This window comes from Amborella trichopoda, chromosome 3 (genome assembly GCF_054954075.1).
Source record: "Amborella trichopoda isolate Santa Cruz 75 chromosome 3, AtrichopodaSantaCruz75HAP2 v2.0, whole genome shotgun sequence".
NCBI lineage: Eukaryota > Viridiplantae > Streptophyta > Magnoliopsida > Amborellales > Amborellaceae > Amborella > Amborella trichopoda.
Window position 1 is genome coordinate 51068907 of NC_142338.1, and position 15603 is coordinate 51084509.

General features: G+C 36.3%; 1 protein-coding gene and 1 pseudogene across 1 annotated transcript; both read right to left on the minus strand.

Moving 5' to 3' along the window:
* Nucleotides 1–1057: 1057 nt before the first annotated feature.
* On the minus strand, nucleotides 1058–13863 carry LOC18429170 (pentatricopeptide repeat-containing protein At1g02150). The gene is made up of 2 exons (XM_011623204.3): nucleotides 13078–13863; nucleotides 1058–2999 (listed from the first exon to the last, which is right to left on the minus strand). Exons 1-2 carry the CDS (start codon nucleotides 13408–13410, stop codon nucleotides 1755–1757), a joined length of 1578 nt encoding a protein of 525 aa, XP_011621506.1. The 5' UTR covers nucleotides 13411–13863; the 3' UTR covers nucleotides 1058–1754.
* On the minus strand, nucleotides 9159–9276 carry LOC148782943 (U4 spliceosomal RNA; annotated as a pseudogene).
* Nucleotides 13864–15603: the final 1740 nt, after the last annotated feature.

Below are 15603 nucleotides of genomic sequence, written 5' to 3' on the forward strand. Positions count from 1 at the left end.
AGGGTTCAAATTGAATTTTTTTTAAGAGGGAGATTGATTATTGAGATGAAGAGAGTGTATGTGCAAAATTTTGGATCATACAAATACCACAAACATGGTTTTATAAAAGTATAGGTGTATTATACTATGATACAACCGTTGCATTAAATCATTCCCCCTACTTATCAATAATTCGATCGAAATGAGCGGCTAGAATTGCTAATCACAACATCATGCCAAAATATTTCTACAAAACATTTTTGAGTGAAAATTAGGGCATCCCCTTTTTTATTATAGGACCCTAGCAAAAATAATATATATATATATATATATATATATATATATATATATATATATATATATATATATATATGTGTGTGTGTATGTGTGTGGAAAAGCCTTCCTAACGCCTATAAGCGAAAATGAATAGTGATTTCGCCTACCCTCATCACTGTCCAAGTTTCATCGTGCGATCACGATGTCCGATAGTTTTATTTTTCATTTTTTTTTATAAATCGGAATGACCTGAAATTTAGAAGGTATGTATATCTTATTGAGATGCATCTAATAAAAATATAAAAAAAATTATCCGCGAAAAATAAATTAATAAAAATACCCCCAAAAAGTTTCAAGGGTATTTTGATCAATTTTTTCCATGTAAATTATTTTTTTTATATTTTTCGAAGATTCCCTTATTTTTGATGAATAAACACTCTAAATTTCAAGTCATTTCGATTTGTAGAAAAAAAAAAAGAAAAATAAAACACTACCGGACAATCGTTACCGCGCAATGAACTTTGGACGGTCATGAGAATAAACGAATTACCGTTCATTTTCGCCTATAGGTATTACGTAATGTTTTCCTATATATATATTCATGAAAATAAATGACTAAAATGCCCCCATAAGTTTTAAGAGTATTTTGATAATGTTTCGTCAAGCGAAATATCCTTGCAAAAAAGATTTTATCATGTGCATCTATGACAGATATATGCATGCCCCAAATTTCAAACCAAAATGATTTATATAATCAAGATTAAAAATAAACCACCTATGATAGATATATGCATGCCCCAAATTTCAGACCAAAATGATTTATATAATCAACATTAAAAATAAACCACTTTGAACAGTTGGAGTTAGATCAATATCTGAGCCAACATGTGACATTGACTATCGATTTAAAACGTGGGTGGATCAGATGTAAAACTTTCCCATAATATTATAGGGATATCCATAGAGATAAAGCAATCTAACTAAATAGTTATTCAATAATGAGTAACACAGCTCTCTTCTTTTTTCTCATGTTCTTAAATCACACAGGGGGGTGGGGGTGGGGGTGGGGGTGGGGGTGGGGGAGGTGGAGGGAGACGGAGAGATGTACCGGGGTGGGGGTGGAGGTGGGAGTGGGGGAGGGGGAGGGAGAGGGAGAGATGTACCCCAATTGACCTCAAACCAACGGAGGAGGTTGAAGGTGCTCTAAAAAAAAACACAGCCAAGCTCAACCTTGAACAGGAATTTAAAATTGCAGAGTTGACAAGGAGCAGGGAGTTAATTGTTCAAGTCAAAACAGTCGGATCAGGCAGGTCCTTCAAATTTTGTAGCACAGTCAAGCTCATATCTCCTCATGGATAACATGTAAGAAACCTCAAATTAACCAGCTATTCCGCTTAAATTTATGAAACCAAACTAGCGGCCCATCCCGACCAGTACCATCCCTGGTTAAATACATAGTAGTATTTTCCTCTAGGCATCATACATCGGTAATAAAATTATCATACTCTCTCTCGTAGCTCGTTGAGAAGCATCTCCATTTCCTCATCGATAGCAATCTCATCCTTCTCCATCGATAATATGACATCATTAACACTTTTACCAGCTTTAGCATATGTTTTGACCAATGACTTGTATGTTCCGGCATTTAAACATTTCAAACTCCTCATTAGCTCAACAAATTGCTCTACATTTTCTACATCGCCAGTCTCTTCACAAACCTTCATAACTGCCTCGACATTCACAGGCTTTGGAGCCCACCTCCTAAACCTCTTCACTGAGGCAGCTTCATTCAAACAATGAAGAGCCTTGCCAATTTCCCGATCCCTAGTATATCCTTCTGCCAAAATTTCCCATGTGCTAGGATTAGCTGTTCCCCCATTTCTGCTAGCACGTTCAAATAACTCCTCGGCCTTCTTCAAAAGCCCCCCTCTAACATAAGAAGCCATCAGAAAATTTGTTATTCTAGGATCATACTTAACCTTGATAGCCTCCCATTCTTTGTAAAACTCCTCGGCTCCTTCCACGTCTCCTACCTTGACCAAAGAACAAATCAATGCGTAGTAGCTTGAATTTGGGATACTCTGAAAGCTTGATTTATACAAATTCCATATTCTATATATTCCTTCCTTGTCACCAATTTTCCCATATAAACTTATTAGGAAATTATATGGGTGACGATCACGTCCTGTTAATTTTTGCTCCACCTCTTTCAAGTGGTGTTCTGCCTTCTCGAGTAGGCCAAGCTTTATGTACAAGGTTGCCAATGTACTGTGAGTTGTCCAATTGGGGTTCACATTTTTGTCTTGAGTCATCTCTTCGAGCACTCTTTCCATCTTTTCCACATCCATCATAGCACCACATGTGCAAATCCATATATGGTATGAGTATATATCGAATGGTGTTGCATTATCTTTCATCTCTTGGACTATCGAATCCACCTTATTGTACTCTCCCAAGCTCATGTAGAGATTCATCATCTCATTGAACGGGAGAGCATTTGTGATGAGACTCTCTTTCTTCATTTTCTCGAAAATGGTCTCAGCCTTTTCTCTCTCTTTCGACTGGGAGTACACATGGAGAATTGCACCATATGTTCGTTCATTCTTTTGGAAATCCGAGAGCTTGACAAAAATATCCTCCGCACTTGACATACCATGAACTTTAGCAACCAAATCCAACTGGATTGCAATATCAGAAGATGAGAGTGTAAATTTTTCTCCTTTGCTAATCATCCATTCGTAAACCTGAAGAACATATACGAAGAACCGATAATCCAATACATCAAGACAACATGGAATGAACAGTAAATAAGCAAGAAAACTTTAAAACGAGAACAACAAAATTTCCATCAGAATCAAACAAAGTTAACCAAAAAAATTAAAACATGGAGTATAGATACGCAGAGAGAGAGAGAGAGAGAGAGAATCCAGGAGTGCAGCATCTTGATGCACCAAAGTTAAGGTAGGGTTGCTCTGATATTGCCCTCTCTGTTGCACATACATGAAGAGAGAGGTCGCATGTCTTGTTCCAAAACTCTCTTGGTCATTTGTTGCTATTTCTAGGACTGGTAGAAACTTTGTAACTCTGAATCCCAGATCACTAACTATTATTTTTCAGAATTAACAGTACTTCAAGAATCAAGTAGACCCCATCAAAGAAGAGATCAATAATCAGTTAACATCAAGCTATACATGAAAATAGTTACCACAAATATTTATTTGGAAAAAAATAATGAGAATAAATATGGAACCAGGGCTTAGTCACATTAGTCTATCAGTTTGCCCATCGCCGTTATGATAAGCAATCTGATATAAAATTATTTTAAATTACTAACTCTTGTTTTCTAACTCGTTTAGTAGCGCTCAAATGATCATAAAATAGAAATCAATGTAAAAAAATTGTTAAGACCATTCGAAGGTCAAAATCTTTTAAAACAACTGAACCGGCAATGAGGTAACCATTCAAATTAATCCAAATTATTTTCTCAAAGGAAACACTTTTTTGTTGATTATTCATTCAGGAGAACTTAGGTATGGCTCCAATAAGTGATAAGATGAGAGAAAGTAGACCTAGGTAGCTGGCCATGTGCAGCACGGACCGAGTACAAGACCTATTAAGAGATGCGAGTTGGTTCAGGTGGAAGGCTCAAAAAGGACAAGGGGTAGGCCCAAAAAGACATGGCTAGAAGTAGTGAGAAAATAAATAGCGTTTATAGCCTCATTGAGAGTATGGCCCTTGATAGAGCAAAATGACAGACCAAGATTTTTGTAACCGATCCAAATCATTGGGAAAATCCTCTTATGATGACGATGAAACATTTTTATGTTGATAAGTGACATTTAGTCATTAGCATTTAGCACAAAGATACAGGAAACAATCAATACAGATTTCATATTTTTATTAGCCCATAACCATGCCATCACTAAAGAAGTCCAGGGTTTCAATGGGATGAAGCATCATCATCTCAAATTCTAATCCTCAGAAAACAGAAAGGGGCTGAAAAAAAGCACATAATTTACATATGACAAACAATCATAACATCAAACAAACCACTATTTTAAGGCAAATTAGAGACATTTTGAGTAAATGGAGTAACTACGAACTATGGAGACTCATCGTATGAAGAACTGGGGGAAAACACAAACCATTTCAAATCCTACTTACTCAAAAATAAGCATAACCATAACCACTAGTCCGTAAAATTATTGCATTAGCCTACAAATACAAAGTAACAAGAAGGTAAAACACCGAACGGAAAAATTAAAATCATGATACATTGTATGTGCAACTAAAGTAGATTTATCACACAAACAATTGAAAACCTCAAGATGTTCCAAGATGGCAATCCACGTCTTCTCACATATAGCCTTTCCAAAAGATGAGAAAACCTCTCTGTTTGGACGGTCTAACACAACTCCTCCAAGGAAGGGAGTTATTTATAAATAATTAAAAAACAGTTCATTTTTTTTTTTTTTGGACATTCTGGTGGAGTTTCATTAATAAGCAATCACAAGGGACACACCTGTGAATGGTGAAGGGACTAAGCTATGACCTACTTCACTCCTAAATGGGTGAAAGAAAAGTCGGTGCTATTTTTTTTTTTTGGAGAATGTTAACTTAAAGTCAGTGCTATTTATTATTAAATGTTCCATCCAAATGGGGTAGCAGACCGCAGTTGTTGAAAGATTTAGTTCATGTGGGTGAAACAAGGTTATAAAGTTTCAGTTCATTAGAGGTATTTCAAAACGAATTGAAGACTGAATATTTATGTTTTAAGGCATGTCAATGCACAATCTCAAGATAATATTTGCCTGCTACTGATAATAATTAGTGTGAATAAGGTTTTCCCGGCAAATTTGTCCTCCGCATACTAGAAAACAAAAGATTAAACACTTATCGTGCATGTTCAATGCACGTGAATAGTAAGATCTCAAATAACCAAAAGTTACATTTCTTTGGGAGAGAAAGTAAGTTAGAAAAGGACTTTAAAAAAAAAAAAGTTAAGTTAGAAAGGATGAGATAGTGTAAAAGGATGTATTTTGAGAGTGAAATCGAGTACCGTTTACACAAAGAGAAAGTGTCTTTTCAAGTCATGGATTGTGTCCGTTCAGTGCTTTGTGAATGTTCATTTTAGGTGGTTTGATTCATCATGCCTCTTCGATGTTTTAAAGGTTATAAACCATTTATCAATTACAACAGTTTGTATTTGGTTCATCAACAGTCACAATGCCTTTGTGCCTCAAGATCCCGCCCACAAGCATGGATGCCTGCATGTCGCACGCTCTGCATGAGTCTTCTCTCCACTTTGTTCTAAGAACACAATAGAAGAAAGCATTCTCTATATAAACATATATAAGAGAAAAAGGTCTGCACCATCTACAAAGGTAGTATGGGACAGATGATCATAATGTCTATAGCGTTTTTTTATGACCAGGATAGCCTAGGAAACAACATTTTATTGTGATTGGGGGTAAGTTATCTTGCTCAGTTTGAGGCAACAACACAAACAAGTACAGCCAATCACATGAAGATGGGAGTGGTCGGGTGGGCGAGTGTACAATTTTTCAAAGGGCGTGGTTTGTATAGAGCCAAGGCTCTAAACAATCAAAGTAAAGTGCACATTCAAATAGTGTCGGGAAATATGGTTTCAATACTGGAAATCTTTGTGATAACCTTAAAATATATTTTCATCTTTTAATTATAAAATTTAAAGCTTCAAAGATAGCGAAGATCAAGCAGATCTATGAAAACTTGAAAATCTAGAAAATTAACGGCCCAAAAATACGTTACAAGATGCACTATTTCCAAAACTTGAAATCCATTTTTTTCTCATGTCCATGCATCTTGATGTCAAGAGGATCAATTCGAGGATATTTGGGTCAAAACAACCTCTTCTAATGAAATTTTTGAGGTGGGCCCTAATTTGATTGTTTAGAGCCTCGGCTCTATATAAAACTTCTTCCTTTTTCAAAAGGTGAGAGCACTGATAAAGTAGAAGATGGCATCATGTTAGTAAGATATACAACAACACGAACAGCTTCAGCCTAGAAAGCTTCGGGGACAGAGTTGGACAAAAGAAGTGCCCCTCTCATTTCCAAAATATGACGGTTTTTGCGCTCCATAACACCATTTTGTTTAGAAGTGTAAGGGCAAGTATTTTGGTATTGAATACTTTTGTCAGAAAGAAAGTTTTGAAACATCCCACTAATATATTCATCTCATGAAACAGAGTGCAAGGCTTTAATCTTGGTAGAAAATTGTGTTTGTACATATGAATAAACTTGTTATAAAGCTTAGTTCGATTATTTATAAAGAAGACCCACGTATAACGAGTATAATCATCAATAAAGGTTACAAAGTATCACGATCCTCCTTTTGACAAAACAGGAGTAGGTCCCACACATCAGTATGAACAAGATCAAACATAAAAGAAGAGAGATAGAAGTATATAACTACTTTGAGTAAAAGGCAATGCATGAGATTTTGCAAGTTTGCAAGTTTGCAAGTTTCACAATGTTTATCATTGGTAAAATCTTTATTTGACACAGTAACAAGAACATCACGAGAGAACAAAAAATACAACCGAGAAGTAGAAATATGACCAATACATTGATGCCACTGTAATGTGACATCAATAGTTGACAACACAGATTGTAGGAGGTGGCAGATGAAGGTAGTCAAGATAGTATAAATCTATAAATTTATGTCAAGTCCAATTAGCTTCCCTAACTATTGATCGTGTATGTAACATTCAAAAGGAGAAAAGATAACATTAAAATTGTGATCTAATCAACAAAAAGAAGATTCATGATAATGTCAGGAACATGACAGACATCAGAAACACTTAATTTACCAGAAGGGCGAGAAGTAAGGGATAGAGCCAACTTTTGGAATTGTCATAGTGGCACCATCAACAGTGTGAATAATATTAGAAAAAGGCTTACAATCAACAAGGATAGACTCATTAGTTGTCACATGACGAGAAGCTCCTGATTCAATTAACCAACGAGTGGAAACAGAGTTACTTGAAAAGGAGGTGGTGGGTTTTGAGGATAGTCCAGATTGTGATAGCATAGATTGTAGTTGCTCCAATCTAAGAGTTACCGTAGATGGCACCATATTGGCAGCTTGAGTTGCAGGTGATGAATGTGAAGTGCTGGCTTGTGTCAATGGCAGCAAGGTTGGGTTTCTTCTTCTTAGGACATGAACTTCATATGCCCAAGCTCCTTGCACCAATTACATCTAAGAAATGACATATTTTGTCGTGGTATATAGGGGGCATTTTGCTGCTCTTGTTTGAACTCATTCCGACCTGGAAGTCGAGTTGCAACAAACATTGTCTCCCCCTTGAAGGCTGAATTACGGGACTTAATCTTTGTTCCTTCTGCAACTATCTCTGAAAGCAGGGTTAGAAAAGAGAAAGAACTTTTATGGAGCATAGCATTTCTAACACTTTCAAATTCTAGACGAACTGCCATTAACAATTCAATGACTTGAAACTCATGTCAAAAAAATTTAACAATTTACGCACTGGGAACCATCACTAATCACAAGTTCCATGAGTTCCAAAGCATCCCAGAGCATCTTCATGGATCACTAGAAGTCGTAAATGGACTGATCACATTGCCTAAGTGAATGAAGTTCTTGTGCTGATTGATATTTCTGTGGGCAGTTAGTCTGATGATAAATTTCTTAAAGAAAAGTCCATGCTTCATGGAGTTTTGAAATTACTTAGGTTGATCCCTATGTTACCTTCTGATGATTCTAGCATTATTGATCCCCCATTCTTCTATCTTTTATTTATCATTGGCTTGTTTTCAGTTCCATCTATATACCCTAATTGCCATTTTCCATAACTTACATTTTCATAAAACACACGCAAGAAGTCTAGGTGTTCCCGTCTAGTTTTCAGAAACCGGTTTAAATATTCAAATTTTTCCTCTTTTCGTTTAATTATAGGGAAAAAAGGTCCGCACTATCTGCAAGGGTGATCCCTCACTACACCTAAAAAGACCCAAAGGTGCACCATTTAATGAAAGCTTTTTACCACTTTTCTGTAAACAAGTGCTTCCCTTTTAAACAAGGTGATCCCTCAGTGGTTCACCATTTAAAGGAAGTGGAAACAAATGGTTCACCTTTTAAAGAAGTGGAAGGAACACGATGCAAAAGCAAGAAGATGAAAGAAAAAGACCGAAAAAGAAAAAGATAAGGAGAGAAGAAAAAAGAAAGAAAACGGGAGAGAGAGAGACGATGCCCAACTGGAGAGCATAAACCAAAAGACCCAACAACAGGTGGAAAGGAACACAAACGTAGTAGAGGGGGGGAGCTAGGAAGAATCATGGACTCAAGAAGACAAAAAACAAGAGAGCGAGAAACTAACAACTATGCGTTTCTCTCAAGAAACCAAGTTTGTTCAGACATCCATAAAGAAGAACAAACTTGGTCTCCCCTGAGAGAGTCGATGACTAAGAGCTCTCCAGATCTGGACGGGGGAACTTCAGCAATCCACCAAAGAATGAATCACAAAGATTGCTAAAATAAAAATACCAGATTTTGTAAGAAATCATGTACCGAAATCAGATTTGTGAGACAAATCTGGTTTCAGTTGGTATTTTGGTCTCAAAAGAGTGGTTTTTTATGGTCTCAAAAGAGTGGTTTTCTAGTGTGCAATTTTTAGTAGGTGATTTTCAGTATACAATTTCAATAGGCAGTTTCAGTAGGCAGTCTCAATAGGCAGTTTTTAGGGGTGGCAACGGGTTGGGTATGGGTCGGTCTAGCTGGACCCAGTCCCAGACCCGGACCCGGGCCCAGACCGGGACCCGGACCGGAAATAGATTATATGGACCCGGACCCGATGGGTCCAAATTGAACGTACCCGTACCCGATGGGCAATTGTGGACCCGGGGCCCAGACCCATACCCAACACTAGCCAATGAGGGGGTTTGGAAATAGATTTCAACCAGCAATTGACACGCCTCGGTTTTACCTCACTGGCTACATCAATGCCCTAAGCGCCCCAATACCTCTACTTTTATAGATCTTGACCCACTTATTCCTTGTTATTCCCATTGATGTGGGACTAATCTTCCTGACATAGCCGGACCTTGAAAAAGTTTTTGGGATGAAAACCAGTGGTGTACGTAGATAAAATATGTCATCTATCAGATATAATTATTGCTAGGAGCTTGGGCATATGAACTTCACATGTCCTAAGAAGAAGAAGTCCAACATTGTTATGGCTGCTGACACAAGCCAACCACTGGATGGGTGCATTTCACATTCATCACCTGCAACTCAAGCTATTGATATTGTGCCATCTATGGTAACTCTTACACTGGAGCAATTACAGTTAGTCTATGCTCTCACAGTCTCGACTGTCCTCATAACCATCACCTCCTTTTTAGATAACTTTGTTTCTACTCGTTCGTTAATTGACTTAGGAGCTTCTTGTCATATAACAGCTAATAAGTCTATCCTAGTTGACTGTAAACCTTTTTCTTATATTATTCATACTGTGGATATACCACTACAACAATTTAAAAAATTGGCTCTATTTCCTCTACTTCTAACCCTTATGGTTAATTAAGTGTTTCTAATGTCTATCATGTTCCCTCCATTGCCATGAATCTTCTTCCAATTGGTTAGATCACTAGCTCCAATTGTAATGTTATCTTTTCTCCTTCTACATGTTACATACAGGAACAATAGTCAAGGAAGCTGATTGGGACTAGATCTTCCAATTGGTCAAATCACTAGCTCCAAATGTAATGTCAACTTTTCTATTTTTAGATGTTACGTACAAAATCAGTAGTCAAGGAAGCTGATTGGGACTGGACATAAAGTTGGAGATTTATACTACCTAGACTACCTTAATTTTCCACATCCCTCAATATGTATTGTCTTAATTATTGATGTCACATCAATATGGTATCAACGTCTTGGCCATATTTCTACTTATCGATTATATTTTTTGATCTCTCGGGATGTTCTTGGTATTGTCTCAAACAACGATTTAACCAATCTTAAATATTGTGAAACTTGCAAAATCTCATGCCTTGCCTTTTACTCGGAGTAGCTCTATTTCTTCTTCTATGTTTGATATTGAGCATATTGATTTCTAGGGACCTACTCTTGTTCTATGAAAAGGAGGATCATGATACTTTGTAACTTTTATTGATGATCATACTTGTGATATAGGGATCGTCTTTATGAACAATCGAACTGAAGTTTACAAATTTTCCCTCAATTTTATTCATATGTAGAAACACAATTTTCTCTCAAGATTGAAGGCTTGCACTCTGATTCGAGAGGTATTTGGGAAGGGAATATGTTAGTGGGATGTTTCAAAATTTTTTGTCCAACAAAAGTATTCAACACCAAAAGACGTGCCCTTACACTTCTAAACAAAATGGTGTTGCGGAGGGCAAAAACCGCCATATTATGGAAACGACAAGAGCACTTCTTTTGTCCACCTCTGTCCCCACATCTTTTTGGGCTGAAGTTGTTCGTACTGTTGTATATCTTATAAACATGATGATATCCTCTACTTTATCAAGGCTTTTTTTGAAAATTTGTTCACTTGCCCACCTGACTGCTCCCCTCTTCATGTGCTTGGCTGCACTTGTTTTGTGTTATAGCTACAAACTGGAAGAGACAAGCTATGAATATACAATAACCTGTACATTTTTCAATACAATATTTTCCTTAAATTTTTTCCCCTTTTTGATCGACACGGCCTTCAAAGCCTGTACAACCTATACACATTTGTGTGACTCTATAACAACCTTAACAGCCTCTATAGGGTCTTGTAACCTATAAAATTACGGTCTTGTATACATCTTCAGGTAATTAGAAATACAATAATCCTTAACATGGTATCAAAGTGAGATTATTATGAGTTGTCGGCCGAACTAAAAACCACCCACATTTTTTCTTTAAAACCACCCTGCAAAACCACTCTAAAAAACTGCTCAGACCCACTCTTGAAACCATCTACTACTGAAATCACCTACTAAAAACCACTAACTGAAAACTGCCTATTGAAATTACCTATTGAAAGCGCATATTGAAAACCCTCAACTGAAAACCCCCTTCTAAAACCTGCCTACTGAAAATCATACACTGAAAAATCACCATCGTTCGAATATCACTCTTTTGAGACTAAAATACAAACTAAAACAAGATTCCATCACACATTTGATTTCGGCACATGTTTGCGGACAGATCTGGTATTTTTCCTTGAGCAATCTCGATGATTCTATGATTCATTTCTCCAATGGACTGATGCAGTTCTCTAGTTCAAATCTGAAGAGCTCTCAGTCATCAACTTCCTCAAGCAAGACCGGATATGCTCTTCCTTCTGGGTCTCTAAAGATAATTGTTTTCTTGAAAGACAAACACAAAACACTTCAAGTCTCTCGCTCTCATGTTTTTCCTCTTCCTGATTCCATAAACCTTCCTAGCTCTCTCTATCAACTCCATTTGTATTCCTTTACTCATTTTATTGAGTCTTTTGTTACATGCTCTCCAGTTGAGCCTCTTCTCTCTTTCTCCCTTTTTTTTTTTTTTTTTTCCCTTCTCTTCCCTATCTTTGTTTTCTCGACCTTTTTCTTTCGTCTTCTTATTTTTTGCATCATTTCCTTCCACTTCCTTTTAAAAGATGAACCTTGTTTTTTCCACTTCCTTTAAACGATGAACCACTGACAAACCACCTTGTTTAATTTTAAAAGGGGAAGCACTTGGGTAAAGAAAAGTGGTAAAAAACCTTCCTTAAATGATGCACCTTTGGGTGTTTTTTGGTATAGTGAGGGACCACCTTTGTAGATAGTGTGGACCTTTTTCATCAGTAACTAAAAAGAAAACAAAAAAAACAAGACAAGAAAAATCGGAATCTTTTCAATTGGTTCCTGTAAAACTAAACACAAATAACTACACTTTTTGGGCATCATTTATGAAAAATGTAATTCATGGATTTTGGGTCCTTTTTGGTGTAGTCAAGGATACTTCGTGCATACACCTCACTATAAATTTCATAATTCTGGCAAGCACAATTTTTAGTCCAATGTGGGACTAAAATCGGTTACTTCTCTCTTCAACAATATACATTATCAAATACTATGGGTTGAAAATATATTATTTTGAAATAGCAATTATACCACCTAGTATTTTTCAAAACAAAACTACTAACATGATATCGTTGACGTACAGGGCATTCATTGTGAATGAACCATTTTGAACTTCAGTACTAGAAATCAGAAAATAAATTCCATTAGAGATTCATTAGGAATTTAATTCCTTGCCTAAGACATTTAGTTTTATAAACTTAGCACACATCCTTTCCTCAATACTCAATCCTTCTTACTTACAGAAGAATAAAAAAGAACCATTATGCTAAGATCCTTCAATTGATAAATAACTATAGACACCACAAAATCAAGTCCTAGAGTCCCTAAATATACACCAAATTGAATGATGAATATCATATCAGGCATAATTAAGAAAATTCCATATTATTTAGAGAGAGGGTTTTCACGCATAGGCTCCAAATTTTCAAAAGAGAAAACTAACACCACTTACTCCTTGTACTTATATTAATTTAAGAACAACTCTTTAGGCCAGTAATAATCTGCTCCTTAAATACCTTCTCAATGAATAACAATTTAAACTCAAAGGATGGTATTCCTGAAATGCCTTCTCCAGTATATTATAGCCCTGGGGTTTTCATTTGTTTCCATAAACACTAAATACCAATAATCAGGAAATCCGATAACCCTCCGAGCCTCTTGTACCAATTACAATAGAGAAAGAGAGAGAGAGAGGAACCTGTAGAGCGAGATAAAAGCGGCGAAACTTTCTGAGTTCTTTGGAGATTCGTCGAAGCTCCCATTTAGATATCTTCCGACCCTGCATCATCCACTCTTCAAGAACCTCACCAGAACCAAGGCCTGAAAGGGATATCCTCTTGTATAGATGGTTCCATTGAACTGGGGGCTTCCTCTCAAAATCGACTGTTCCATAGTTGTGGACCTGAGAAATACTTGCAGAAGAAACAATGGAAGTTCTCGTGTTTATGGGTTGCAGGTGGGTTATGTTGCAGAAGGAGAAGAAGTAGGGGGGAAGTTGCAGACCTATGGGGTTGGAGATTTGGCAATGCATGGCTCCCAAGCGTTGCGGGGTACAGATAAGACCAGTGGGTTTTACAGCAGATATAGAGACCAGAGAAACAGAGCAGATGAGTTTTCCCTGTAAGAGAAAAAAACACAAATGGGTTTTACACGAGAGAGAGAGAGAGAGAGAGAGAGAGAACACAAATGGGATTTACTAGAAGACAGAGAGAGAGAGAGAGAGAGAGAGAGAAAGAGCAGAGGGTATAGCAGAAAGGGGGGCTTCCTCCTTGAGAGGGAAACAAATGGATTTTATAACTGAGAGACAACAAATGGATATTTTTCTTTTCTTCTTGTTGTCCTTTAGATTTCGGATTGGACGGTCGTGATTGGAATGAAGCATGTCAACCTAAATAATATCTGGATTTCTCATCTAGTGTACCGCATAGCGGCATAGGGCCGTTCTACATTTGTCCTGACCCAGGCAAAGTATGATCTGCGGGATGATAGAAGAGTCTAGGGCCGTTTGGATACGTGAAAATATATTTCGAAAATGGCACATATTGTTTGGATTGAAATTTTAGGATTGAAATGTATTTCGATCTATAATTATTATTTTTATTTCGAGAGCAGTATTAATCATCTTTGATCTTAGATTTAAGAAACATATAATTTACTATTGGCTCGCTAATTTGTCAAACCCCTATTTTAGACGTAATAGAAGTAAAGTGCACCTTGAAAAATCGAGTAAAAAAGCATGCTTAAGTTAGAAAGCTTTCTAATTAATCATCTTGATATTGATTTTGATATATATGGATATAAAGAAAAAAAATTAAAAGTAGTATAAACATAAAACTAATATATATTATAACATGTTATAGGGACTATTTATTTTAAATATTTTCAAATGTTGATGGATCTTCTGTACCATTTTTGGAATTGTAAATTTTAATTAGGGTTGAATATAAATTTTCAAGTCATCCCAATTCTAAAACTTTTATCTTTAAAAAAAAATTTAGAAGCGCTCCTTACTTGTATAGACCTTATACAAACCAGTTTGAAGGAATAAACGTTCTCCAAATCAGGATGGTGATCACGTGGATTATGATATCCTTCTCATTCTTGTCGATACAATCTCCTCTAAAATATCAATTGATAAGGTCGAGTTGTAACATGAGTGGATTGGGGTTGTAACATAATTTGATTGATTTTTTAAAGCAAAAAGTTTAGGACATCTTATATTATTGAAATAAGATGTGCCTCAAAAATCCTCCAAAAGAGAATGTTTCGAAATTGGAAAATACTATGATTTGATCATCTCAACCTTAAGATGTGTGATATGAAAAAAAAAAGAAAAAAGTCTTAATACTTAAAGAAAAATAAATTAAGCAATAAAAATAGTAGGGTGAGATTTGTATACAGCCTAGGCTCTGAACAATCAAACTAGAGCCTACCTTCAAATAGTGTCGAGAAATGTAGTTTCAATACTGAAAATATTTATGATAGCTTTAAAATATATTTTCATCTTTATTTATAAAGTTTAAAACTTCAAAAATAGTGTAGATCGATAGATCTATGAAAACTTGAAAATCTAAAAAATTGATGGTCCAAAAATACATTACAAAATACACTATTTCCAAAACTTTTCCAAAATAGTATATCTTATAAAAGTTACCTGGAACGTTAGTTTCAAGATTTTTACGTATATGTGAATTTGCTCAATTTGAATAAAAAATTTTAAATTTCATAACTAGAGACAGAAATAGAATTTGAAACTATCATAAAGTTTCCAACATTGAAATTAAATCTCTAAACAAAATTCAGATGTGCGACTTACTTCTAAAATATAAAAAGGGCGCCTTATACAAAGTTCACCCTTTGTAAAAAAAATTGGGTTGGACTATACAAAAGTACTTGAAGTTTAGTAGCAAAACCCATGCATTGGGCCTTTTTGGAATGTAAACATCATGTTTATATCAATTAGAAGAGGGGTGGCAACCGCCACGGCCAGCTCGATCACACCTTCGGACCCCAGACGGCTAACTCGGGGCTCGCAAGACCTGGCCCAGATGGCGCCAATGGGCCCCCAGCTTAGGCCCCGATGTATTCTTGGGCTAGGTGGCCCTAGCTTGGCCTCTTAATGGGGTTGGGCCAGCTCTAGTAAGCCCGGGCAATAAATATAAATATTTTTTGTTTAAAAAATTTATAAAAAGAAAAACAAATGATGATAAGGCCAAGCCAGGCC